The sequence below is a fragment of the Aulonocara sp. 'chitande type north' Nkhata Bay genome, linkage group LG22, assembly GCF_057382095.1.
Source record: "Aulonocara sp. 'chitande type north' Nkhata Bay isolate Kocher_YH1m ecotype deep benthic linkage group LG22, A_spYH_male_GT1.1, whole genome shotgun sequence".
NCBI lineage: Eukaryota > Metazoa > Chordata > Actinopteri > Cichliformes > Cichlidae > Aulonocara > Aulonocara sp. 'chitande type north' Nkhata Bay.
The window spans coordinates 29,753,468-29,780,992 of NC_141364.1; the positions used below are offsets into that span (position 1 = coordinate 29,753,468).

Genomic DNA, 27,525 nt, shown 5'->3' on the forward strand with positions numbered 1-27,525 from the left:
TGTAAAGAAACCATATCTGCAAAAGTCAGATATAGTGGCTTCTGCACCAGGAACAATACTTTTCATGTCACACATGCTACTCTTTGGCAGTTTATAAAGGCAATAGGTAAATAACCACTGCTATGCAGATGGCATCCAGGTATATTTATCTATGAAAGTAGACGACACAAATGATTTAGTTAAGTTACAGCCATGCCTTAAAGACATAAAGGTGTGGATGATGTGCAGTTTCGATATTTAGATAAAACTATGTTATACCTTCTTCTTTTTTTTAAACTTTTCTTTTGTTACATTTTATAATATTACACACTAATCTCATCACCACATATTACCACATAGAACAGTATAATGTAGAACCTTCCCCTTTCTTAACCCTAACCATCTGTTCATTTAATTCTAGGATTCCAGGAATAAAGTGGTCAATATCTGAATATGAATGACACAACACTAAGACAAGTCAAACTGCGGGTGCACATTAACAACCTACTAAAACAGCCACACACACGTGATCCATATGTGATCCATATCTCACAGAAATCATCCTTCATTCATTTTAAAGTATATTTCACATAACTTCTCTCAGATATCTAGCATGGACGGGGTGAACTGGGATCTTTCCAGTTTAAAAAATAAGATGATGGGCTAACAGGCAAGCAAAAGAAAAAAGAAGCATTATCGACATTTGTTACACCAGGTCGTGTTTTCAGGTTTTACACTAAATCAGCTGATCTGGCTCAGCTGGTATTTGAGACTCACTCGTTCTTTGATGCACACATTAAACAAGTCTCTAGTACGTTGTGTCTTTCACTGGCATAAATGTTGGTACAATTAGAAACATCCTGTCTTAGTATGACCCTAAACAATATACTTTTGCTACTTTGAGAGAGGCTGCCCCTCCCTGGATAAAAATACTAATAAAAAAAAACAGGAAAAGGTATAAGATTGTGTAAACAATTACTTTTAGTGGTGAAGGAACTACTCATCCCATAATCCATTGCAAATCCCAGTTTCCAGAGCAATGTCTTCTAACCTTCTTAAATGGTATCCTTTTCATTGTTGTGTATATATTGAATTATAACAGTGTAATTGTGTGTGTGGTAAAGTATGGCCTAGCTCTCAGTAAGTACAGCGCTCTGTAACTCGCTGTATTAACCGTTCTTGCAGTTTAGTCAACCTGAAATTTTCTGGTTTCCATAGTAACTGCTCCACCAAAAGGAGATGTTGCAGAGATGTCAGTTTTTGGGTAGAGTAGGACTTTTCAATTCAATTTCAATTTCACAAAAGTTGCTTCGAGGTGCTTTATTCTGTAAGGTAAAGACCTTACAATGGAACAACAATCAGAAACGCCCCATCAGCTTCCACTTGGAAAAACTTCCTTTTACAAGAACTAGGCTCAGCTGTTCTTTCCAGTGCCGGGGACGCCAAACTAGTAGGTAAAGGCTGGGATCTTTACATCTGAGGTTGGGCTTTGTAAGTAGTTTAATTATCACCACTTTAACAGCCGGTGGTACAACCTGTGGCCTGTTAACAGATGAAAACATATTAAAGTTGCTGTACTTAATGGTACATCAGATGAAAGGCTGCGAATAACAGTAATGTTTTCTTTACTGCTTAAAATTTTATTTGTAAAGAAATGAATGAAGTTATTGCTACTTAAAGGAATAGTTAAAAGAATAGTTGGCCCAACAGAGCCCTGACTCTCTGCTGTTGTTACTGTTGTCCTTGATCAGTGATGAATAGCGAGCTATCGAAGCTTTATTGAGGGTCTTTTTTAAATAAAGTAACAAACTATTTTTTCTACGACATTTCACATTGCATTTTTAAAAAACAAGGTTGATGTCAATTAGATTTATGCGTCTACTATCAGTTCAAGTAATACAACAGCTTTGGACGGCTATAAAATAATGGCTAAATATCAAAATCCCTATGAAATCTTTACTTCCAGAGCCCCACAGCGGAGCTCTATAGTGGTCACTACACTGTGGTACTTTCTGTTGGTGATTTGTGGAGCATTTTAAATGGAATGATCTGACAAATAAATTGTCCTGCTGTGAGATAAAGCCTGTATTTGAGCAAGTTGAATGACTTTTATACAGTACAGTATATATATTTATATTTATATGTGAGGGCTATCTCTCTAACGTGCTACAAAAACTGCACTTTTAATGAGAATTAAAAATTAAAGTCAGTTTTTAGCTCAGTTTGACATTTCGAAGACCCCCTGTTTACTGTGACCAGCGCTCTGCTCTAATTACAACAAGAATCCTTACCTGGTGCACCTGGTGCGCCTTGGCTTCCTTTGATTCCCACACCATCCTCTCCCCTGTCTCCCTTGTCTCCCCTCTCCCCGGCATCACCTGCACAGGGACACGCACATTGATGCTGAGATGAAATGGAGAGGCACAGCTATAGGCACGTAATTAGGAAACTTAATGACTCCACTCTGATTCCGCCCTGTTTAGTGCATCATTGATTGTATAATGTTATGCATCAGTGACTCTCTTCCATCCTCAGAGCTCTCTGCATAACGTCTTTCAGCGTTTGCTTTGGCAAAGACAAAGGCATACTGCCAGAGCTGACAGCATTGTTTTCTCTAAAGGCTTCATTTAATTTTTTCCACTACAGCCACTCTAGGATTGGAAGGTCTCCAAGAAAATAGAGAAGAAGCAAAAGGCTATCACAGCCTCGCAGCTTATCTGTCATGGTGTGGGTGAAACGCATACATAATGAACAACCCACTTACAGCTGTAAGTAAAGGATGCTAAAAACCGAGGCTCAGTTTTTACTAAAGGTGAAAACATTTGAAATGCCATACTGACCTTTTTGTCCTGGTGCGCCTGGAAGTCCAAAGTAGCCTGGAGGCCCTTTGGGACCCATTGGGCCTGGAGCTCCTGCTGCTCCTGCAGCTCCAGCTGGTCCAGGGAGTCCAGGAAGACCTGCAGGTCCAGGAGTACCAGGGGCACCAATGGCTGCTGGCTTTTTTGAGAGTTCTTTCATAAATTCAGCTAATTGCTCTAAATGAATTACAACAAATAGGTTTTAATATTTAACTGCTCAACCCTTCATTGGGTTCAATGCGAGGTTTTATTAAGGTGAACAAACGGCACCTTCAACAACAGCTGAACACATTTCCCGAAGCTTCTCGTCACTCACTTTTGGCCCCTGTGAAATCACGAATACTATTACTGCAAAGTTACTGCAAAGGGTTGATGCAGCCAACAGTTGCATTTGCACTGTTTCTGTCAGTTTCATTCGTTAGAAATAATTGCTGAGATTATTCCAAACCAAACTGGTGGATCAGGTGCTGCCATCTCTAGAACCACTAGCATGTCTGCTATGTGGTTTAAGTGTATGCATTTCATATACTGGTTAAATGTGTCACTTACAGGTAGACCTCTCGGGCCTGGTGCTCCGGGAAGGCCCGACTCTCCTTCCAGCCCTCGAGCTCCCATTGGACCCGTCAAACCCTCGTGTCCTGGCTGGCCTGGTCTGCCATCGGCTCCTGTAACTCCTCTTTGGCCCTTCTCCCCACGCTAATGGTGAAAACGAATCATTATGAACCAAGGCTGTATGTGTCAGCAGTAGGATACTGCCCCTATCAGCTAAGATAGCTTGTGTGCCAGAACAATACACAACTCAGTGTTCAAATAGCTTCAATAACATTCTGTAAGCTTTTTATACCATATGCTAAGGTGGGAATTGATTGTAGTACCTATTCAAATGCTCTAAATTGTTTGTTTGTATATACAATCCAAGCTTGCAATGTTAGAAGTCATGAAACACTTTCCATGTAAAAAGCTCCTTAGGCAAGCTTTTATAGCAGACAACTGTTTATGCATACCTCTCCTTTGATTCCATGAACACCAGGAGGGCCCTGAGACACACACATAAAGATAAATCAACATCTCTCAAATCCAGCGACAGAAAATACATTTTTGTTGCATTTAATTAAGCATATGAGTCAAATACCTGGTCTCCCTTTATCCCAGGATCTCCTTGCATTCCTCTGTCCCCCTGTTTTACAACAGATTGAGCAAAAAAGTCAAATTACTGGACGAACCGTTAAGGTTCATTTGCAGATAAACTGGAAATTACAATATTACTCACCTGACTTCCTTTCGGTCCTACTGGTCCAACAGGTCCCTAAACAACACATTATGTTCTTCACTAAACTCTTATTATAAGATTTCTAAGCTTTGGTAAAGAATGAAATTTGTCTCACCAGATCACCTTTGTGCCCTGTATGGCCCTTCAGTCCTTTGGCGCCGGGGTTACCTTTAGCTCCTTTCTCACCCTGAAAATACAACAAACATATTTATGTCTGTGTGTTCAGAGCAACAGGGTTGAGACAGCTGAAGTAGCTTTGTTTTACCACCCCTAACACCTGCTCTGATTCACCTTTTTACATGATGTCATTTGTGAATTTTGCAGAAACTAACTCTTCATCATTAGCTGTTACAGACACATCTCCATTTAGGCTGCAGATAAAAATACTCTGCAGTAGAACAAAGAAGAAAGAAAACCATAAATCAACATCTGAACATTACCTGATGCTGCTGAAGTGAAACAGAGCAAAGTTACAGAGGTTTTATTAAAGACACAGCTGAGCATTTTGCAATTTTGCATAATTTAAAAAAGTAAAAAAAAAAAAAAACAGTGGCAGACAGCTCTGTACACAACGGTAGACTGGTGGGTAATAAGCAAGTGAATAATGCAGAACACAGAGAGAGAGAGACGGAGAGCTCTGCATGAAGTGTGATTTTTATCGTGGTGGAAGCAAAACAGCAAAAGTAAGAGGGAATTCATGACGATGTTTATGTGAAGCGAAACGTGAAGCTAGTTTGGATCTTCTTCTGCTGCTGGTTCAGTCAATGTTGTTTGGAGAGAGATCAAACCTTCAGCTTCAGAATCGAGCGCAAAAAAGACAAACACAAAGAGCGGAGCCGCCGACGCATCAGAATCAGTGAGCTGTCGGCTTTCAGTCCCGACAGCATGTCCATGGTGAGAAAGCAGACGTCTCACTGATTCTGATGCGCCGGGTCCGCGCTTTGTTGTGTTTACGTCTTTGTGCAGAATCCGTGTACTGCTGTCATTTACTGTTTAAAGTTTTTGTTGGTTGTCGAAATTTTTGGAGGTTTAACCTGAGATTCTGGCGTTTCGGGCAAAATGAATTTATATTTAAAAATTGATTCAGGATTTTAATGAATCGATATCACGTTATCCAAGCTAGAATTGATTGCAATCGATAAATCGATAATCAAAACCCACCCCTAACGTTAATAGACCTCTCTGCACTGAATCATACTTGTTATTAATCTCAGTCTCTCTTCCACAGCATGTCAGCTTCCTTTTATCCTGTCTTCCTTGGCCCTGTCTGCAGGTGGTTCATGCTTGCTCTGTATGTATTATTGTAGGGTCTCCCTTACAATATAAAGCACCTTGGGGCGACTGTTGTTGTGATTTGGCGCTGTATAAATTGAATTGAATTGAACTTCCAGAGACGTCATCAAAGTTTCTGTTCCTCTGTAAAGCTGTAAAGGCGTGCCTGGGACAATAAGACAAAAAGACTCGCTTCTGGAACATAGAATTGAACGATGAGACAACACTGATGTCATCAGGCCAATCAAGCAGCTAAAACGGGTTTACTCCGCCTTAGTGATAGAGAGAGGAGCTCACACACATCGATGGAGTTCAGAGTAGAGCTACTGCGCCTTCACTTTGGTTGAAGCCAGCTAAAGTGGTTTAGACAAATAGTCAGGATGGCTCCTGTGTGTTTCTCTTTGAATGTTTTCTGGGAATGCCCAGCTGGGAGCAGATGGATGGATGGACAGGATCTCACCTGGATTCCTGGTGGACCTGCAGGCCCAACTGGTCCTTGTTTTCCTGTTTGACCCTGTACATCAAGAAGCAGTAAAACCTCAACTTCAGTTTGCACATGAATGTGCTGGTACTAACGTACCTGAAAAGTCTAAAAGTGTGACTTGTTTTTAATTTAAATATAAAAATCATGAAGCAATGGGGACAAAATGTCAACTTACAGTTGCTCCTTTATCTCCAGGTTTTCCATCTGCTCCATCTTTTCCAGGCCCACCCTATATGGGAAAAATATCCAAATGAATTTGAATGAGTGTGAATATCACTTGCAGAACCAAGATAACTGATGAAAAATATCTGTAAAATTAGAGGCTCATGGATAGAGTTCTGTGGGTAGCGTAATCTCACAGTTTTTCCAGGAAGTCCAGCTGGTCCGACAGGTCCCTCTGCACCAGTGCTGCCCTAAATCCACAGCAGGAATTGCACTGAATAAGTCAGCTCAAACCTCAAAGAGAGTGTTCTACTGAAGCTGTCAGCTGCAGTAACATTAGGGATGTGCTATAAAGACATGCCTCATTAAATGGATGATTATTCCAATTACCTTTTCACCAGGGGTTCCAGCTACTCCCGACTTCCCTGGCAGACCCTAGGAACAAAAACATGTCATGAAAACAAACTGAAAATGTTTGTGTCATTGCCTCACGTCTGTTTCTGTGAGAAGCAATAGATAACATTAACAGGAAATGGGATCAGGGAATTAGCATAGCAGTGAAGTAGCATAAAACGTTGCTTAACATTAACAGGAAATCAATTTGTAACACTTATAACTGTTTGAGAAACAATAGTAATAAAAATCTTTAGGTAAAAGCACACTGGAAATAAGTCACACAGCCTATAGTAAAAACACTGTCCTTTTATCTACTGTGCTGTTTGTGAATTCACATTTACCATTCAAGTCACATCTCACAGCCTTACAGGCAACAGTAGGTGTGCCCTTGCCCTTCCTGCAGGTTGTTTGACTTTAATGTTTTATTTAGCTGACCAGCTTTGTTGCTTCAGAGAGAAGCTCGTCCTCCTTTAATTTACCAGCGTCACTAGCTTCCCAATGAAACGCTAACACCTGGAAATCGTAACCACAGAGGATATAATTCAATTACAGGTTTAACAGAATGTACAAAAATTAAGTTTGACTTACTGGAATACCCACAATCCCCCTGACACCAACAGCTCCAGGAGTGCCGGGCTCTCCCTGTTGAGGAGATGCAAAGTGTGCACAGATTGTTGTATGCGGTATACAAGTTTACTTTTGTTTAATGTGTGTTCAACGATTTTTCCAAAGAAACCAACATGGCGCCAGCCAAAAGTCCAATGGACGCCATACTACACCCATGATGCATTCAGCAGAATAATTTGGTAAATTTTGGGGGGGGACACCATATGTTGTAGACCAGCGGTCCCCACTTCATTCACAAATTCATGGTTTTTAGGGTTTTTAATCGTTATTTTTTTGTCAGACATTTCAAGCCTGATAAAAACAAACATTAATAGCAATATGCAATAATAATATTTGATGTGTTTCCTTCTTTCTTAATTAATTAACTGAATACTTGTATACTCTTAGATTTTTGGTTGAGTCAGCCTTTCTTGGCCACGTGTCACCATTAGCTTGTAGATTTGATGTATTTCTGTCTTGTATATTTTACAAACAGGCCCATCCAATTCAATCTTTCCATGTCTCCCAGACAATTATTGAGTTTTAGTTTAGTATGATGCACTTTTATTAGTAAAAAGATCACAGGGGATTACCTTGGCGCCATCAACTCCAGGACTTCCATCTAAGCCATTATTTCCAGGCCCTCCCTGAAAAACACTATATATTAAGCAATGCTGTGCTAAAAATAAATGTCTCACCATTCATCCATTTTCTTCCACTTCTACTTTATATCTTCCAGCTTACTTACAGTATCTCCTTTTTCCCCTGGAGGACCCTGTGATCCCTGAGCTCCCATGGCTCCCTAAACAAGATCAAATCACATTTTTTTAAATGCTTTTCGAATTATGATTTGTTATATAAATCATCTTAGGTAGAGAGCAGGACTCACATCTTCGCCTTTAGGCCCCGGCAAACCCGGACGTCCACGCATTCCCTCCACACCCTGAGAGAAAGTTAGTTACAGGTTAAAGTACATCCCTTTTTCGCTCTTAGAGCAAATGCCAGAAGATCAGAGGCCGTGGAGCTGATCAAACTAAGACTGCTTACAGGAGCTCCAGGAGGACCAGTGGGTCCTGGGACACCGTTGAAGCCAGGTGGGCCCTGAGAATGGAGAAGAGTTAGCTTTCATTTACATGTACAAAGGTCCAAATGTCTGTGTCATCTCTGTTAAACGTACTCTGTCTCCCTTCTCTCCTGCGGTTCCAGGGACTCCGATGGGTCCTCTTTGTCCCTATAAGGACAAAAGAGATTTTATTTTGTAGATATTTATCACTTTATATCTTTAGGGAGACATAATTTCATTAATATTAATACAGTGTAACCAAGGGAGAAGCTTCCCTACATCATCTCCCATGTGACCTGGTGGTCCTTGAGGACCCTGCTTTCCTGATTCCCCCTGTGGAAAACCGCAAGTGTAAACACATTAACATCACATTTTGTGAAGGTGGATTGTAGCATGTGTACAAATGGTTCTTGGTATCCTGTTGGTAGAGAAACATAGCTCATTGCTACAAGGTAACTACTGTATGTACTGTATGCTCTGTCTGGTTTTCACTCTGCTTGTACCTTCTCTCCAGGAACGCCGTCCTTTCCAGGCACACCATCCAGACCTTTGTGTCCCTAAAGGTAACAATCACATCATTAATCAATCAATCTATCTATCTATCTATCTATCTATCTATCTATCTATCTATCTATCTATCTATCTATCTATCTATCTATCTATCTATCTATCTATCTATCTATCTATCTATCTATCTATCTATCTATCTATCTATCTATCTATTTTTACAGCACGGTACAAAAGCTGTTGTGGGTTCTACAGAATGTTTCCAGATTATTTTCTGAATCATACGCAGCTGATCGCTGTCTGCAAAGCCACACCTTCACTAAAACAAATCACTGAACAGGAGTCCTTATTTTTGCTGTTGGTACCTTTTGGAGCAGTTTCAGTGCAATTATTTGACAAATAAAATGGTTTAAATAAAATCGTCTGCTTATCCATTAACTCTATGCTTCAACTTTGTTGTGTGGATTTCCATTATGTTATTAATGTGGCATGCAGCCCTAATTATAGCTATGTATATCTGTGCTTCGTTTGGTAAACACGGTTGATAATGTTAGCTGACAAATTAGCACGCCACTCGCTTATCAAAATATGGTGACATATGGCTCAGAAAAAATAACATTTGGCTAATGTCATGCTAAGATCAAAAAATCAGTGGGTGCTGGCACAATAGTGACATCCAGAGATCTGAATCCATCTTTTATATACAGTCTCTTTGAGTTACATGTGAGAAAGGACAACTCTGGATAATGTCCTGACCTGATCGTCAGAGTCTGAGTTTCTACAGTTCATTCTTGCTGACTTGCTGACACTTATCGATGCATTGATGTTAGTCATTCCATATTTATTGAGGATGATGAGATGTTGAGCTTCACAGCCTATTAAGTAAACTTTAAGTCTAAAGCTACGCCTTGCAGAATGATATTAGATGGAATAGAAATGAAGATTTTTTGCAGTCCCATGATAACCTAAACATTTAAAAAACCTCTCCCAGTCTGACAAGAATACTAATTTAAATGTCTGGTTTGGCTTTTAATTAGCTGAATCACTGAACATCCTTCATTAACATTCCTCACCTTCATCCCTGGTAGCCCAGGCAGCCCCTGGGGTCCAGCAGGGCAGGCAGCAGGACACTATAAACATACACAGCCAGTCAGATACTCAACAAGCGTGGCTGTTACCAGCCTCTTTTTAACATGACTCATTCTGGTCACAAATTCACTGTCACCACTCCAATTGCCATGCATCCAGGAAAAATTTGGCAGCATATAAGACAGAAAAACACTCACAGCTTCCCCACTTCCCTCATTGCTGGCACCGGGCGGTCCCTAAAACACAGCAGAGTGAGATCTAAAACAGCCACAGGGGGTTAGACGTTCACAGAAATCTATGTTCCAGATTTGAATGTGTGAAAAGAGACGGCTGCATGCGGGACCATCACATGCTCGTGATTTCATACAGAGATCTGAGCTCAGGACGAGATTTGTCCGCAAGGAAAGGGCTAGTTACAATGTGTGCTGTTAGCATCGCTAAGAACTAAGACTGGAAGTACCGGTGATCGAACCACCAACCTTGATTGGTAGACAACCCCATGTGCGCTGTTGTACCATGTATGTATATAACGTAGGAAATGTATGAAATAATAAAGTCTCACATGATAATAAAACCAGTGTTGGATCAGGTTCTTACCACACGCCCTGGTGGGCCAGGAGGGCCAGGAGGCCCTGGAACCCCAGGTCCTCCTCTAGGCCCAGGTGGACCCTGCAATAACACATTTAATCAAATCAAATCAAATCAATTTATTTATATAGCACTAAAAACCACAAAGTGCTTCACAGTAATATAAAACAGAAATACATAAAATACATTAATAATAAAACACACAGCACAAATCTAATTAAAAGCCAATCTAAATAAATGAGTCTTAAGCTGCTTTTTAAAAGAATAAATACAATCAAGGCAACGTAATGATGGAGCATTCCACAACCTGGGGGCCACCGCTCTAAAAGATCTATCACCTCTGGTTTTAAAATATGTTCGAGGGACTACCAACAGCCTTTGATTAGATGATCTCAGGCTTCGAGAGGGAGCGCGGGGTTCTAAAAGATCAGAAATGTAAGCAGGGGCATCACAATTCAAAGCTTTAAAAGTCAGTACCAAGATTTTAAAATGAATTCTGAAATGTACTGGAAGCCAGTGTAATGAACGTAACACTGGTGTAATGTGCTCTCTTTTTCGTGTCTTAGTTAAAAGCCTTGCAGCAGCATTCTGGACTAACTGGAGACAGTCAAGATTCCTTTTGCTCAAACAAAGAAAAAGACTGTTACAATAATCTAAGCGAGCCAACCATCTAACCATTTCTAACTCAGATTTAGACAGCAAAGTTCGCAGTTTGGAGATGTTTCTTAGCTGAAAAAGGCAATTCCTAATTAACTGGCGAGAGTTTTGTTCTAGGGACATGGCAGAATCAAAGATCACACCAAGGTACCTGAGGCTCAGGTGAACAGATGAGCCAAGAGAACCAAGATGCTGTTTGATTAGAGATATCTGGTTGTCGGGGGCAATAATTAATGTTTCTGACTTCTCAGAGTTCTACTGTAAGTAGTTGTCACCAAGCCACTGTTCAATGGAAGCTAAACATTTAATTAAAGAGGACAGTTTATGGACTTCCATCAGCTTAAAAGAACAATAGAGCTGAATATCATCAGCATAGAAGTGATAAGACACCTCAGGGAACTGCCTTACTAGAGTCCTAGAGTCCTAGAGGTAACATGTACAAAAGAAAAAGAATAGGACCCAGAACTGAACCCTGCGGTACCCCACATGTCAGATCTTTAGAATGTGACATAAACCGATTCGCAAAAACACTAAAAGATCTGTTGGAGAGGTGTGACTGAAACCACTTCAAAGCCAGACCGGACACACCGACTACGTCCCGGATCCTGTTAATCAGAATGGTATGGTCAATGGTGTCAAAGGCAGATGTCAAGTCCACCAAAACCATGACTGAGGATGCTCCGGAGTCAGCTGACATCATAATGTCACTAGAGACTTTAAGTAATGCGGTTTCTGTTGAGTGACTTTTACGGAAACCCGACTGAAATTTGTCATAAATTTCATGTTTTTCTAAAAAAGTGGTAAGTTGATCTGCAACTACTTTTTCCAGAATTTTCGATAATAATGGAAGCTTAGAGATAGGCCTATACTTCTTAAGCTGAGTAGGTCCTCTCTGATGTAGTGGCTGTTTTGGAACTGATAAGATGTCTTTTAAAAGTACTAAAAGGTTTTCAGTTAGTTCTTTATTCTTTTGATTTTTATTCTGGGTTTGTTTGTTTGCCTTTAAAAAGTAGTATTCTCTTTTTCTTGGTGTTATGTATTATTACATTTCCTGTTTGTATTTTTCTTGCTATTTGAAGTCATTCTTTGAGGTTATCTTTGGTTTTGGCTTCTGTGTTCCTTAGTTAACCCGTATTTGCTTTCCTGGTTATTGTGCCCTTGTGTTAAAGTCTCGTTTACATCCTTTTTTTGTGGGTTCTTTATGGTTGATTTTCAAGTCTGGTTATTTGAGTCTACTATTCTTAGTTTGGTCACTCTCACATTATCTTTTAGCTTGTTCCCTTTGTGTTTTTATTCACTTCCTCCTTCTGTCTCATCTTTGTCTTTCTACGCACACCTGTGTGCTCTTTCTATCCTACCACTGTGTCGAGGTAATCCTATCCCCCCTGCTGATTCGTGTTGCACTTCCTGTTTTATTTTGGCAAGGGGCGTTCTCTGAGTTTTGTGCTGCTTTTAACTTCCACCCATCTTATTATGTCTCTAGCTGTGTGTCCCATCTGTTACCTGTTATTATTGCCTCAGTCTCCGCTTGTTCATTGTTGTGTCATCCCTCATAGCTGCGTGACACCCTAACATTCATCCTGCTCTGAGTTTCCTTGATAATATGTGCTTCCTGTTCATTTCTATCTTTTTGGATCCCCTTGCTTGGTTCCTTGTGTGTTCCTGGAATTTTGCACTTATGAGCATTACCTGTTTACTCCTGCAACTTGTGTTTGGGTCCACAATAAACAGCTCGCACAGCCAACTTATGACAATATGAAGTTGAGACATTGCTGGAGCAGTAATGTCTCAAAATCATTTTACCTCCTACCTCCACAAAAACACATTTTCATACATGGCTGCCCCAAACAGCGTGGCATTGATGCACAAGCTTCAACAGTGTAGCTCCTGTCATAATTCTCACCAACATCATTGTTGCAATAAAGTACAACTATGGGTTGCAATAACATGCTTCCACAAGCAAGCTGTGGGAGCTCTTTTTATGGGACTTGACTTTATGTTGTACACCTATTCCACAAAAACATTCTGACCTCTGGTCCAATGTTCCCCTCATCTCCTGGGGTTCCTGGTTTTCCAGGAGGTCCCTGCCAGACATGAATAGAAACCAGATAATTCACCAGTAAGGCCATGTACATGTGAGAAACAAAACATCAACATCGGTAGCAAACACATACAGGAGGTCCTTCTCTTGCTGGACCCTGGAAAGGAGACACAGAAGAAGGAGCATTTATCACATCGTCGTCATTTAGTGTCATTTCCATATGCATATGTTGCTTTAAATGAGAATTCTTTCCACTTACAGCAGGACCTGGAGGTCCAGGAAAGCCAGGAAGTCCCTGTGATGAAAAGCAGAGAAAATCAGTACATTGTCAATTATTTCCTGTAAATCATTGATTTGAATGAAAGTAAATGTTGACTCACTCTCTCTCCTACAGGCCCTCTGGGACCCATTGGACCAGCTGAACCCTGCAGATAGTCAACATACAGTCAAATTAATGTGGCATCCTTACACACTACAACACAGAATGTTTGTAACAATTTTTAGCGAGCACATTTTTATCCTTAGCTTGAAACATATACATATATTTACACACACACGCACACACACACAAACAGGCAGCACTGGCAGGTATTAAAAAATGTGTGTCAGGTGCTGTTTCCTACAGCAGGTCCTGGAAGACCAGGCAGGCCTCTCTGTCCAGGAAGACCGATCTCCCCCTGCTCTCCTTTGCTGCCCTAGGAAACAGACACAACAAGAATAAAACTGTTTTATCTTCTTCCTGCATCTTCCTGCCCCGTTGCTTAGATACACAGAGGCAGAGCCAGTCAACATTTAATCAATGAAAGGTGGGCCGCACTCGACGATCAACCGCAAGATGAGCTTGTGTAAGGCTATGTCGAAAACAAAGGAGGCGTGACTGTGAATGACAAAGGCACTGCTTAACATGAGGCCTTTATCTGAACCAGGCTTGTGTCTGCTACTTAGCATGCCTTTATTCCTAAATTTCTCTTTTAGCATAAATGCTAATATTTTAGTAGAAAGCCTACTCTTCTTGGGAAACTTAATTGTTGTACACTTTTATTACAAAGTCACGAAGACATCTCAGTTATTATTGAATGAAAGAAAACAGGGCATCATAGTCAAGATTTCACTGCTATATTAAGTAGTTTATAGCAGCACATTAAGTGGCATTCACATCATATGAGAACTCCCACCCACGCTACCTACTGAGCACTCCTCCTTTTTTTTATTTTTGCCATTCGTTTAATGGAGGAAATTGATTTATTTGTGACAAAGCTACTTGTGATCAAATTAAACTGGTAGAAGAAAGATAAGTATACTGCAACACTAAGACTTCAATTTTATTCATATAACCCCAAATCACAACAGTAGCTGCCTCAAGGCGCTTCCTAGTGTCAGGTAAAGACCCTGCAATAATACAAAGAAAACCCCAAAAAGCAAATGACCCCCTGGGGGTGTCCAAATTCATAGACTGCATCCTCCTGAGGACCTGGCCTTCACGGTCTACGTGGGCCGGATCCTCCGAAGGTCGGGTAGGCCGGAAGTGAGCGGCTGCAAAATTGGACGGTCTAGCCTTTTGCGTCAGCAGCTGTCTCCCTCCTGCATCTTTCTATCTAAAATATAACAGGACACTGGCGTAAATTCTCGATCATTTCACACTTCTGTTTAATCAGTTTTCTGTTTGACATTTATTCAGCTGTGTTAAAACTATAACTTTAATCTCAGCCAAACCAATTTACTCACAAACAAATAAAACACTGAAAAAAGCCAAACAATAACATTTATAAGTTATCTAAGTGACTTATATATCATGTTTAACCTGAGTAGCAAAAGACCGCGGGAGTTTGAAAACGATGTGCCGGGAGTTTGGTGTTCTCGCCCCAGCTAGCTATCAAGCTGGTGGGTAACAGACGTCTCTGAAAACATCGGAGCACTTTTGCAAATATGTGATGTCTTGATAAACCAAGCAGATATTTGAAGTTTACACAGCTACATTCTCGCCTAAAAATATCTCAGACTCAGAAAGAGTAATAAGAGTAATATTAAAACTAAGTAGCTGATGCCATTGTTGGAAACTGGAATTGGCTGGGGCGCACTATGAATTCTGGGATATGGTGGAAGACGAAGGATACACCCGACCCATCCTTCAAATTTGGGGAAAAGGAGGACGCATTTGTCAGCTGCATTTGGACGAGTCTTCGAATTTGGACAGCCTTTGTCGCGTCGCTGTGACGTAATCGGTCTATAAATGCAGCGCCAGGAGGATGCAGCTCATGAATTTGGACACCCCTCCCCCTATGAGAACACGCTTGGCGACAGTGGGAATAAAAAAACTCTTAACAGGAAAAAACGTCTGTGAGAGGCAGCCATATGACGCAGCCTGTCATGGCCTGGGCCTAGGGACCCAGGCCTCATGTATTTCTGTATTTATGTCTATTTTTCCGTATGTAGTGTTTTGGTTGTTGTGTATCCTTTTTCCTCCGTCTCCCTGTGTGTGTTTATGTTCATTCATATTCCTGGATGTTTTGGGTTGCTGAGGGATTGCGACCCGGAAGTGTTCCCACGCTGGAAGCTGCCACACCTGCCGCTTCTCAGCCATCACCAACTGCAGCTGATGGCCTCGTTAAGAGCGCCCTATTTAAGAGTGTGGCTGAGCTCCAGTCAGCGCTGATCCTGGAGTCAAAACTCGTTTAATCCTGCTAACCTGAGTGCGTTTGTGTGTTACCGGGAATCGGAGAGCAGAGTACTTTTGGAGTCACGGTGTTGGGAACAGGAGTTTTTAGAGTTGCTACTTTTCACCTTTCATGGACATCTGCACTATGTTGGATTCAGGGAGAATCGCCACAGGGCCACAGTGCTGGGATTTGTATATAGCCATGTTGTTTTTCCACTCACTGTAAATAAATCCACTGTTCATTATAAGAGTCCTGTATTTTGGGTCCTCCTTTTCACTGCTACTCCACAGTCTGCCACCGCATTCTGTGACACTAACCTATTTAACCTCTTACTATCCAACAGATCTCTAGCATTTGGGTTTTGCTGTGTTTAGCCATATGCTAACCAACCACATCTTCAGAAGATTAGAAGTTAAAGTAGAAGCAGTAGATGCATTTTGGCCTGACAACTCTTCTTTCATAAGCTTTTTAATTTGGCTGTACCAAACAGGAAAAGCATTAAAAAAAACTTTATGTTAACCCAAGTTGACCCTTTTCCTGTTGAAGCCCTTGGATATTAAGTATTTATGAACACAGGCCCTTGTCAACAAAAAATAAGATGTAACAAGTGCCTTTAAGTTCGTAACTTACCAAGCTGCACTGTGCATGTTTTTCAAAAAACCAGAATTGACCTAGTAGCTGCTGATTACTACAGCATCACTGATGCTTTCCATTTGAAATCCAGACTTTTGTCTTAAAGAGATTTATACTGATATTCCGTTTACATTGTATTTGAATTAAAGTCCAATGTTTTGTTGACCCATTCATCCACACCAACCTCTTCTCTATGTCACATCCCATTGCTGTTGTTAAGAGATAATTCTAACCACTGTGTGCACTGTTAAAGTTAGTATATATGAACATTGGAATGGATTGTAATTAAGGAGCAACCTCCAGGGTGAAAAAAAGAAGCCATCAAGAAAGATCCAAAAACTGCAACTCCTCTAACAGCCACTTGAGGGTAGTTCCCACACTGAGTCCTGTAATTCAAGAGGTTAGAGGTCCTGATAAAGTATCAGGGTTTCAGACTGACTTTGGTCATGTTACACTTTCAGTGTAGGAAACTTTGCCAGAATAACTGTTAGCTGTCAGTGACCAGGTGGATGTTCTGAAGTTAATTTACCCAGATTATTTCAACACTCTCTCACTGGAGACACACTACAGAAGTAACAGGATTGGTCTACAAAGAAGTGTTATCATAGTAAGCAATGCCGAGTTATATTGTGTCAGACAAATCTGTTTTGAAACTGTGTAACTGAGCCGCGACGTGAATCATTTCCCTGGGGTATCATATGACAAACAAACACATTGAGAGGGAGAACGCAGCCTCGAGGTACGTCGTCAGTATATCATTTTGCGTTTAATACTCACAGGAGCGCCAGGACTGCCAGGAGGCCCTGGAAGACCCTGGAGAGATAAATAAAAGAAGTCAAATAAGAGAGAAAAATACTCACTCTGTGCTAATGGAAGTAGGAAATACTTACATCTCTTCCATCTCTGCCATTTTCTCCTGCTGGCCCTCGGGGGCCCTCTGGGCCAGGGGTACCTGGGGGGCCTGGGATTGATTTTTCAGGCTGACAGAAGAGACAAACAAACAATTAACATATTATCACAGAAAACTTGAGAAATGCTAGATAACTGAATTTAAACGTTCAATCTAAACACTTGTGTAGAAGAGAAGATAAAGTCTTTTTCAGCGTAAAGGCTTCTTCTTCACAGATTTAGTTATAATCTATGGAAATTATCTCTGTGCCACCTGGTTTTAAGTCACTTCTGGGCACATGATTTGATGTACAAATGTAAGAATGGTCAACCTATGCAATGCTAAAAACAAATAATATCACCACCATTTATTAGATATAGAACAAAGCATTAAGGCAATTAGGCAACTGAAGCACTGAAACAGATTATTGGTTTAAAATCACAAAGCAAAAAGAAAGTAGAGATGAAAAATAAATACCTCAGCATTGGCATACATCTGAAGAAGCAAGAGAAATCAGATAAAGGGAGAGTTAGTGAAAGTAGTCACACCACCCTCACCAAAAGTGTCAGCAAAAGCGCTCTGGTTCACAACAACGGCAGTGAGTGATGTCATGCTGTCATTTAAATACAAAGCCCCGTAAACAGTACCCACACTCCCCGTGTTAGCCTGAGAGCTAATAGAGTGCACCAGGGCAGGAAATGAATCTGTCCACAGGGTGTACAATCAGTCACATTTTGATGAAAGTGATTAAATTAAAAAAAAATAAAAACAATTCTCACTAATCCTAATTCATTGCACGGCAGAGTTCACAGAGCACGAAATGTGAGACTGCAGAGTGGCATTTTCATCGCAGGCAGCCATCTCATTAATCACAGTAGAAATGAAACATAATATTTAATTATAAATTAAATTATAAACAGAGAATAACTGGGACACATTGTCGAGGCAGAGAGTAATATTCCCGGGGTTGGAAAACTCCTTGTGCAGTTGAAAAAGTCAACTGCACAAGGAGTAACTATTCCTATACTTTAGTTTTATTTTTACGTATACGTTTTAATTATGCTTTTAAAAAACAAACAAAAAAAACCCCCTCTTTCTTGCTACATCCTGTGCAGTTAATTGCTCATAGTAGTGTCTGACTGTATACATCAGATTTTCAGGAGAAAAAAATCACACTGATAATATAATAAAGGGCTCAAAGCCTCATGTATCAATTACGATGCACTTGGTGTAACGGGGTTAAAGTTACCCCTTTTCCGCTAATAAAACCGCATAAAGATGGCTGTTTGGTTTCTCCATTAAATACATACATTTGTTTTAAGGCTGTTTTTCACCTATTGAAGTTAACTCCCCTTTAAATATTGCAGTTAACTGTGGATATGCTTTGCTAACCAAGCAACAAAAAGGAAGGCCAATATGGCTGCAACCAATACCCTTACTTCAAAATGCTAAGTCCAGGCACCAGTGGGTGGTGTCACAGTTTATATATACAGTCTGTAGGTTTAAAGTAGCTCCTAAACAGCTCTTCCTCCAACAAATGTTTGTAGGACAACAGCTCAATGTTGACAATAAAAAATAAAGAGCTAAAGAGTAAAACTGCTTGGCGAGGTGTTTGTTACACTTCTGCAGCTCTGTCTCAGCATTTCTGCCGCTTCCCTTCAAAAATACTGGAAGCTCCATCAACCTGAGTAAAACCACAAACCACAACAGATGCTGAGCAGATCCTTGTCTCCGCTACTGTACCTCAGAGGGAGGCAGCTCATTGCAGCTTTCTCTCTGGGCTCTCTTTGGGTCGCAATGTATCAGCATCCACTGGAGCTCAAACTGTAAAAAAGACATGGTAACATGTGGAATTATTTTCATAAATGAAACTGAGAAAAGAAAGGGCTTTGAAATGCTTCTTCGTGGTGCTGTTACTTCTTTGTAGCTTGGAATCAATGCTGTCTATATGGGTTGTTGAGCTTGCTTTTCCACCAATGTGATTCTCTGCAGGGATTAAGTCCCCCCCCCCCAATCCCCATCCTTTTTTCCTACTGGGACCCAGCTGAGCAGATTTGCCGTGACAGCAGCACTTTAGAATTATAGCAGAGCTCAGCACACACATAAACCTGAATGTGTTGTTCTCAAAGAGCACAATTTCCCTGATAATGCTCGTAAGGAGGGTGAAGATTATTAAATAGAGCAGGCAGTTCTCCATACTTGCTTACCACTACGGAGGCGTTGGGATCAGCATCCAGCCTGCCAATAAGAGTGTCTCCCTCTGTGTTGATGGAGCCTTTGCCTTTGATGGGTTTCTGATCAACAGGCTGGCAATCCACATACAGCGTGACCTGGTCGTGCTCTACGCCAATCATCACCTTATGCCACTTTGTGTTAAAGAGCACAGAAAGGCCGGGGAATGTGACTGTCTGCAGATTTCCATCGGGGCCTGTCAGGAAGTACTCCAGAGCCTGCTCGTCGCCATTCAGGCGTAATCCGGCCTGCTTGTAGCCATCTTCATCAACTATTTGCCAGATGTTCCACACCTTGCTCATGGTGTTCTTGATCATGCGGAAGGTCGTCATGAAGGAGTACTCATCTGGGAAGCCACGAGGAAAGTTGAGTCTGAGGGAGAAGTGAGGAGCAGGGGTTCAAATCTTCTGGTTTCTGCGAATCACACCAAAATGCACCGCCACTCACCCAGCCGGGTTAAAACACTCAAAATATTTCCGATGTCAGAGTTAATTTATGATCAGCACTTAGCAAAACTACCATCAAATCAAGTGCAAGACTTGGGTAAAAATAACTCAAAGCCCTGTCGTCATTGTCTTTGAGATTCAAATTAAAGGCACACACTTCAAAGAAACAAAGAGAGGTTTTAAATTCTGCTATTATATCAAAAATCAGATACTGTGAGGGAGGCTGTCTCAGTGCATAAATCAGTAGCTCAGTCACAATATGCTACCCTGGTTAGCATCCAGACTGGTGCTTTCTGTGTTTTTGACAAGCCAACATCTCAGTGGGTGGTGCATTCATAGATGGGCACTACAGCCTTTTACCACCTAGTAAATAACTAAGGTGAGGTAATAAAAACCCAATAAAACAAATGAAGAGCTTTCTCTTCAGCTAAGTGCTGCGAGTATGTGCTGCCTTTGCCCTGCAGACGACAAGAGCAGGAGTGCGGCTGAAGCAAAGACTTCAAAGCACAGCTTGTGCGACTGGACTTGTGAGGTGGGGGGAAAAACAAGTATTTACATTTAGCATGACTGAACCAAGGGGCATAGATGCAGGGTGCCAGCAACTTACATAAGAGCTTTGAAGGAAAGCTGGCCTCCAGGAACAGATTAGCCAAAACAGACTGGAGCGGGCAAGCTGGGAAACAACAGGAGGCATCTCTGCTTACGTAACATTTTGTTCTAGGACAAGTTACTGGAAATTAACATGTAACATTTGCCAGGTTATTGGGCATCTGGGGTTAGGGTTAAGATCTTTAAACATAAGACTTCAAGTGGTTTTTAAATAAAACGGACTGATGAGCATGTGGCTAGAAGAAACCCCAGCTGTAATCTTGACCCGACACGTGTCTGCAGTGAGTCGGTCCATGTTAAGAGGCTATGTCACCGGGGAAATCTTGATCGTTTAGTTGCTGTAATGATCAGGTGCCCAGGTTTACTATATGTCCATTTTTGACAGGATCCTGGCCATCTGGACATGCAGCTGAACACTTTCTCTAGCATCTACTTCACTTCTGCTGCCACAACACCTGCATTCATTTCAGATTTCAGCTCTTTATTGTATCATATTCTTTATTACCTTTTATACTCTTTACCCACTCCACTTTTTTGTATTTTCTATTTCTGTTATTACTGAATGCCTTCTTTACTGTTTGGGTTGTGACACTGACATATTTATTTTATGGAGCTAAGTTGTTTTTCATGTTTTGTCTGCTTTACCACAGTAAACCCAACCTTTGGCATAAATAAAGCATTTCTTCTCCCATAAATCTTCATCAAGAAAGGTGGAGGTTAAACTATTCCATGTGCCAAGTGCCAAACTGATAACTGGTATTTCAGGTATGATGTGATATTAGCAGACAAACCCCTCGCAGGAGGTGGGGTTCACCCTGGACAGGTACTCAGTCTAACAAAGGGCCATAAACAGAGACACAAACAATGGCCTTGGGCTGTGGCAGGAAGCAGGAGTAGCGGGAGACAATGCAGAGAATATTGTCCATGCTAACAGACTCAAACCCAGGACTTGTGAGGCAACAGTGTAAACCACTGAACCACTCGGCCACCCTGCTGTAGGTCTGTTCCCGTTAAAAGTTATCTGTGGCTTCCCACTATTGCCAAGTGCTTACTTATATTGGATTGTCAGAGAACTGGTGTAGTGACTGCGACCCATTATGAAAGCCCCCGAGAGTGACTTCTTAGTCTCCCAGGTAGGATTCCACTTAGCCTTCAAATAATGCCCACTATAGTTGTGTTTTATTATTAAAAGGACTGACAGGAGTAATTACACTAGAAGCATTAAAACAAAACGTGACAGCCCACGGGAAATATTGAAGCCCTTCTCACGCTTCCCACCACACAAACAAACAGGCAAGTAACACAATCTGTGTGCCTATTACTGGAAATGATGGTTAACATGGTAACATTTGCAGATCATGGTTAAAAAATGATGTTTAAAAAAGTTGTCCTTTAAACATCCAGATTACTACAGCTAACCTTTAATTACAAACTAGCAAAGATCCTCACAGGAAGCCAGAACTGTTGTCAGTACATGCTATGGTACACTCATACCTAAACGTCTGAAGGTAAGTACAACTTAAAGTTATTAAAGTGGTGAATTATGTTTTTTTTTCTCTTATCCTGACAAAACAGCTTCAATCAGGGTCTTAGTTGCTATTTCTCTGCACTCACTCAAACACATCCAAAAATACTCTGACTCTTTGTGTTTCTAAGAGATGCCAAATACGTCCTGACATGTTTTTCCTCAAACAATTATACGCCGCTCGCCGAGCAGCAACATCTGTGCCAGACCTGTAATAATGCAACACCTGCATGAGGGCTGGTGCTGTTAGACATTTAAAAAAATCAGCTTCTTTAAAGATGCCCCTGCTTTACTTACATAGTTGGAATTTGGAAGTTGGCCTCTTTGTCGAGGCGGTAGGCCACCTGGAGGTTTGTGGAGCCATCCACTTTCCTCACACCTTTCAGGGGAATAACATCCAGCTGGAACTGAGTGATCAGATCAAACCCTACATGGGATAATGACACGATGGCAGGATTGAATGTGATGGAAGCAACACATCTCAAAAACATTTAGATGAGCCAGTAAAAGGCTGGAAATATTAAAAAAGCAGCAAATATCACATATTGTGTATAAAACATGGGTTTACAACGGCGTCCCCCAACCCTCCGGCCACGGATCAGTACCGGCCCGTGAGTCATTTGGTACCGGGCCGCGAGAGTTGAGGCTCGGGTGTGAAATTTATGGTTTTCAGTGTTTTTATCGTTATTTTTTGTAATCGTTTTTATCGATAACTCGGTTTCCCTGGGTCTTTTCCCATGTGTTATGAATGGTTTTATTTTGTTGTATTTATCCACAACACCTTAAAGGCCAGTCTGTGAAAATATTGTTGGACATAAACTGCCCGTTACCCGTGTGAGAAACAGGCAGAGCAATTACATTCTCTCCCACTAGAGGGCAGTACAACTACCTGCTCTAATTAAACGGGTTTCCATCTGCCAGTAAAGCAGAAGAAGACGAAGAAGCAATTATGTAGTCATGCTGTGAGTAAAATGACGCAGCACGTAATAGCAATACATAAATATTGTCCGTGAAAATATTGTCGGACATAAACTGATCCGTGGCACAAAAAAGGTTGGGAACCGCTGGTTTGCGAGATTTGCAGATCTTTGCATACTGTTTCAATTTACATTTTGCATAATGTTCCAACATATTCAGAACAGAACTGGGTTTGCAGTATTAGTGCTGATCCCATTAGTGTGAAGAGAACAACGATAGCATTAGCATTAGCACTGCACATAACATGAGCACTAATGTAAGTTTAAACATTTCAATAACAATCATTTTGATTTTACTGTCTGTGATTCCACATCTACTCACACTAATAATATAATTGCTAGCGGTTTTGTGTCACACCATTCCTGTTACATTCATGCATAAAGTAGTGATCAGCACTTTTGTTGTATAGCTCGTTTGCAGAAACAGCTTTCATGTGCAGTGCAGCCTGTTTTGAAATGATCTTATGACAAGGCAGCGAATCAGTTGTCGCTTCAGCTTCTGTACATTTACTACATATGTTTGTTGTATTTACATTGACACAGTTTAACTTGGCAGGAGTTACAGGAGCTTGCATGGATAAAATATTAATGAGGTGCATTCACTGTATGGGGCAGGCTGATTTCCAATCCTTGCCAAATAGTCTTTCCATACATTTAAAGTGTAAACTCTTCCTTATGAACAGGATGTAAACAAAGACGCTTTTTACTTTATTGTAAATAACTTAAAACCACAGAGCAGCATGTGAGCAGATGTGTAGGAGTGAACAGAGCAGCAGTGCCAAGCGGTTACAAGCTGCTGAGTTTGTATTGTTCTACAGTTTTGTTAAACTCAAGTGGAACATTTTATTTGCCTCATTTGAAATCTTGAGGCATTAGGCAGCCCACCCTGTTCCTCCAATTAAACTCACCGCCTTCCTTTTCTCCTTTTGGGATTTTCTAGACTTGGATTTGTTGTTTTAAAGCTTCTGTTGTATATTTTCAAAGAGTGTCCCACTAAGTATTTTACCTGGAAGGTCATCTTGGCCACTTCTTATTGGCGGGCAGACAGAATCTCCATCCAGTCTGTTCAGGTCCAGTTCTGATGGGACAAAAAGAAAAGAAAAAATCCTGCCGCACTTGTTGTTTGCTTTAAATGTGGCAAGGCTAATATATAATACTGGCCACGTTCATTCATTTGTCATAGACAGCAACAAAGGAGAAGCAAGGTCTGGATTAACATCACAAGGTTCATTCTGTTCATCTGGATGTAGCTGAAAATGCTACATCCAGATAAACAGAATCAGCCTTTTGGGATTTACTTAGCTGGATGATTGAGCATTAAGACAGTTGCAGTTCAGACTAATCAAAGCAGTGTTTGAAATTTATAATACAGATCTCTCAGCGCCCTGTTCAGAATATTTCACCAAGGTCAGAAACTACAACAGGCAGAAAAAGCCACAAGTCATTAGGAACATTTTAGCGGGGTAATGTGGAAGCAATTTATCAAAATTACAACCTGCTAACATCCCACCACCATCCTGTTTCTGCTTTCATCATTAATATTACACATTTATTCTATAATTTTATGCTCATAATAAAATAATGGACAGGTTTTACATCACAACAGGTTTACAGTTGATAGAGTTTCTAGTGAAAAACACTTTCATCGTCACAGAAAATCTATTTGTGTGATGTGCCAGAGGAGGGCGCTATCCTGACTCCTCACAGTGCAGTTGTTCAGGAGGAAATCCTCGTGAATAACTCTGGGAAACGAAGATGGTGAGAGCCAGAGAGGCTCCCCAGTCAATGAGCTGACTCAGCTCATTGACAGCGAGCGGCGTGAACACAACACATCTGGAAGTCGTTCCCACATCCCCATTAAAACTGCTGAGAAATGAGATAAAGTGGTGAGACGATATTTATAATCCCATATTTACCACCACTAAATACTTATCTGACTGTGCATGTGGGCCTCAAGTTGTTAAAAGTTACTGCTTGCCGCAGCGTTACGCTCAGAAAGCCCGTCATTAGTGCAACGAGCTGGAGATGAACCACGTTTAAAATGCCACGTGCATCTGCATGTGTGCGCCTGGATAATGAGGCGAATTCCACAAAGCGGTGCACAATCTGCCCCAAACAAGAGCGGGGAGTGAGTCTGCCGCGATTATCAGAGTGCACGTTTAATCCGATGTACTGCCACCACACAGACCGGCACAATATGTCAATAATATACTATTTATGGCTTTTGATTTGTGACTTCTAATGATGAGTCTGACTTATCAAAGGTCAGCATTGGGGTGTTAACAGTAACCTTCTTTCTTTGTGTTTATAAGACAGAGTCACAGCAATGGTGTAATCCATGTAAGATATGGGACTCTGATTTGTGTTGTGTCAGGTGACTCCACACTGTGCTGCAATGTGACTTACGACCAAAAGCTGGAGTGAGGAGGAAGGACAGAAGAGCCACACAGATGGGGGAGTAAGCTGACATCAATAGATGGCACGGTTGCTTTCTGTTCAGGAATGATGGAGAAACATCAGTATCACACTCACAGGTCTCTTTGACTGAGTTTATAACACAACACATGAATAACATGTAGCAGGTGACCTCTGTGTTTTCTTTGCATTGCAGTTAAGATAAAGGAGAAAAAGAAAAATGCTGTATGTGATGTTGATGGTGCATGAAGTTGGAGAAATTGTTTGACAAGTACCTTTTAGATTTTGAATGGAACAAAGATTTTTGCGACATGATTTGAAGATCAACTATATTTAATTTGGAGAAATCCAAACCTCGGAGCCATAGATAAATCAGTCATCTCACTGCGTTACAGTAATTACAGTGATCTATGGTAAATTTAAAGGTACTACAGTCATTTCAGTTTTATTTCAATAAGGGGTTAAACCAGTGTTTTCCAGCCACTGTGCCGCAGCACATAGGTGTGCCATGAGAAATGATCAAGAGTACCGTGGGAGATTATCTGGTTTCACCTGATTGGTAATCTAAGCCAGCGGTCTCCAACCCCCGGGACGAGTCGTTTGGTACCAGGCCGCGAGAGCTGAGGCTCGGGTGTGAAATTTATGGTTTTCAGGGTTTTTATCGTTATTTTTAAAATGCTTTTATCATTAACTCCGTTTCCCTGGGTCTTTTTCTCTGTGTTATGATTAAATCTTCTTTTTTTGGCAACGGTACTGGTTTTATTTTGTTGTATTTACACCGGTCTGTGAAAATATTGTCAGACATAAACTGGTCAGTGGCACAAAAAAGGTTGGGGACCGCTGGTTTGCGAGATTTGCAGATCTTTGCATACTGTTTCAATTTACATTTTGCATAATGTTCCAACATATTCAGAACAGAACTGGGTTTGCAGTATTAGTGAGAAACAGGCAGAGCAATTACACTCTCTTCCATTAGAGGGCAGTACAACTACCTGCTCTAATTAAATGGGTTGCCAACTGCCAGTAAAACAGAAGAAGAGGAAGAAGCAATTACGTAATAGTCATGCTGTGAGTAGAACAACACAGCACATAATAGCAATAGATAAATAGTTAAATAGTTGAAAAGAAAAGTAATCAGTCTGACCTGGATCCTGGAGAAAATCCGACCCAGACGAAGGCCCTAGCATGAGTAGTGGTCAGAAGAAAGCAGCATATCAGGGACAAATCGAAACAATTACACTATGCCTGGTGCGCGGGAAAAAACTATCAACTATCAATATTTCCCAGCTCCAAAAGGCTGGGAAACAGTTGGTTAAGCTCCTTATATGTCAAATGTGTTACCGTGTAAGCTGAATGAAAAAGTTGTAAGCAGCTTCCAAGTTTGAAAATTGACATGAACATGGAGGGGCGTTAAAGCGGGATTAATTTTAATTGCCACCAGGGGGAGGTAGCTAGGTTTTTAAAAACACTTCCAGTCATACTAAAGTGTATGAGACAGTGTATGAGCCACTGACGTGACCTCTGCAAAGGTTGTGTGTTGTATGCAGATGTCTAGAATCGGTTTGTTCATAACTGTTTTTTATAAGCATAGTTTCATTGTTCTAATGAAATGTTCTAGTTTGACTACAGGCAAACTAGCTATTGGTGACATAAAGTGATAGATAACCTTTTTGTCATATATCAGACATATATTCTGTTAGTAAATGCATCACAAGGTTACCTCAAAAACTGTATGTCTAGAATGTCAACAAGCGGCCAGCAGTCAGCTTCACACTGGAACCATTTAGCAAATTCATTTAGAGAATTAATGATGTCAGAAAATAAGCAGCCTTACTATTTCCTCAAAACCATTACTACAAGTCAGGGGTAAGCTGATCTTTTCATCGCTATGCTCAGAGGGCATCATCATGTGTTATGCAGGCAAACAAACTGTATTTCAATGGCTCCATCCACTCGTGCTTAACTTAAATCAGATCATTTCTGCCCGGCTGTCTCCGAGGCAAATTCTAATCCTTCATATGGAGAGCTTTCTCAATGAGGGCATGAACTTATGTGCATATTTACTAATTACTTATACGAGCATCAATGAAATACTTCACCAAAACTTTCAGTTGAAGTATCTCTCTATTTACTTAAATATTGCCAAAGGTGGCTGATATAAATAATAATG

The 27,525-nt window shown here is 40.9% G+C and overlaps 1 protein-coding gene across 2 annotated transcripts in view; it reads right to left on the reverse strand.

The window, feature by feature from the left end:
- Window positions 1-27,525, reverse strand: part of col9a1c (collagen, type IX, alpha 1c) — a 30,836-nt gene that overhangs the window by 779 nt on the left and 2,532 nt on the right. Inside the window, exons 2-37 of one of the 2 annotated variants that reach the window (XM_086280913.1) lie at window positions 25,347-25,432; window positions 23,947-24,018; window positions 22,261-22,390; window positions 19,359-19,755; window positions 18,895-18,975; window positions 17,629-17,646; window positions 17,153-17,242; window positions 17,040-17,075; window positions 13,596-13,667; window positions 13,353-13,397; window positions 13,232-13,267; window positions 13,106-13,129; window positions 12,962-13,015; window positions 10,284-10,355; window positions 9,884-9,922; window positions 9,671-9,727; window positions 8,594-8,647; window positions 8,370-8,423; window positions 8,205-8,258; window positions 8,075-8,128; window positions 7,917-7,970; window positions 7,776-7,829; window positions 7,621-7,674; window positions 7,010-7,063; window positions 6,416-6,460; window positions 6,223-6,276; window positions 6,039-6,092; window positions 5,840-5,893; window positions 4,223-4,294; window positions 4,108-4,143; window positions 3,970-4,014; window positions 3,842-3,874; window positions 3,387-3,533; window positions 3,108-3,162; window positions 2,820-3,014; window positions 2,271-2,357 (exon numbers count right to left, since the gene is read on the reverse strand). In XM_086280913.1, coding sequence (XP_086137039.1) covers window positions 2,271-2,357; window positions 2,820-3,014; window positions 3,108-3,162; window positions 3,387-3,533; window positions 3,842-3,874; window positions 3,970-4,014; window positions 4,108-4,143; window positions 4,223-4,294; window positions 5,840-5,893; window positions 6,039-6,092; window positions 6,223-6,276; window positions 6,416-6,460; window positions 7,010-7,063; window positions 7,621-7,674; window positions 7,776-7,829; window positions 7,917-7,970; window positions 8,075-8,128; window positions 8,205-8,258; window positions 8,370-8,423; window positions 8,594-8,647; window positions 9,671-9,727; window positions 9,884-9,922; window positions 10,284-10,355; window positions 12,962-13,015; window positions 13,106-13,129; window positions 13,232-13,267; window positions 13,353-13,397; window positions 13,596-13,667; window positions 17,040-17,075; window positions 17,153-17,242; window positions 17,629-17,646; window positions 18,895-18,975; window positions 19,359-19,755; window positions 22,261-22,390; window positions 23,947-24,018; window positions 25,347-25,432 — 2,618 coding nt within the window. The remainder of the gene's footprint in view (window positions 1-2,270; window positions 2,358-2,819; window positions 3,015-3,107; window positions 3,163-3,386; window positions 3,534-3,841; window positions 3,875-3,969; window positions 4,015-4,107; window positions 4,144-4,222; window positions 4,295-5,839; window positions 5,894-6,038; window positions 6,093-6,222; window positions 6,277-6,415; window positions 6,461-7,009; window positions 7,064-7,620; window positions 7,675-7,775; window positions 7,830-7,916; window positions 7,971-8,074; window positions 8,129-8,204; window positions 8,259-8,369; window positions 8,424-8,593; window positions 8,648-9,670; window positions 9,728-9,883; window positions 9,923-10,283; window positions 10,356-12,961; window positions 13,016-13,105; window positions 13,130-13,231; window positions 13,268-13,352; window positions 13,398-13,595; window positions 13,668-17,039; window positions 17,076-17,152; window positions 17,243-17,628; window positions 17,647-18,894; window positions 18,976-19,358; window positions 19,756-22,260; window positions 22,391-23,946; window positions 24,019-25,346; window positions 25,433-27,525) is intronic. The other variant, XM_086280914.1, reaches the window with a different exon arrangement.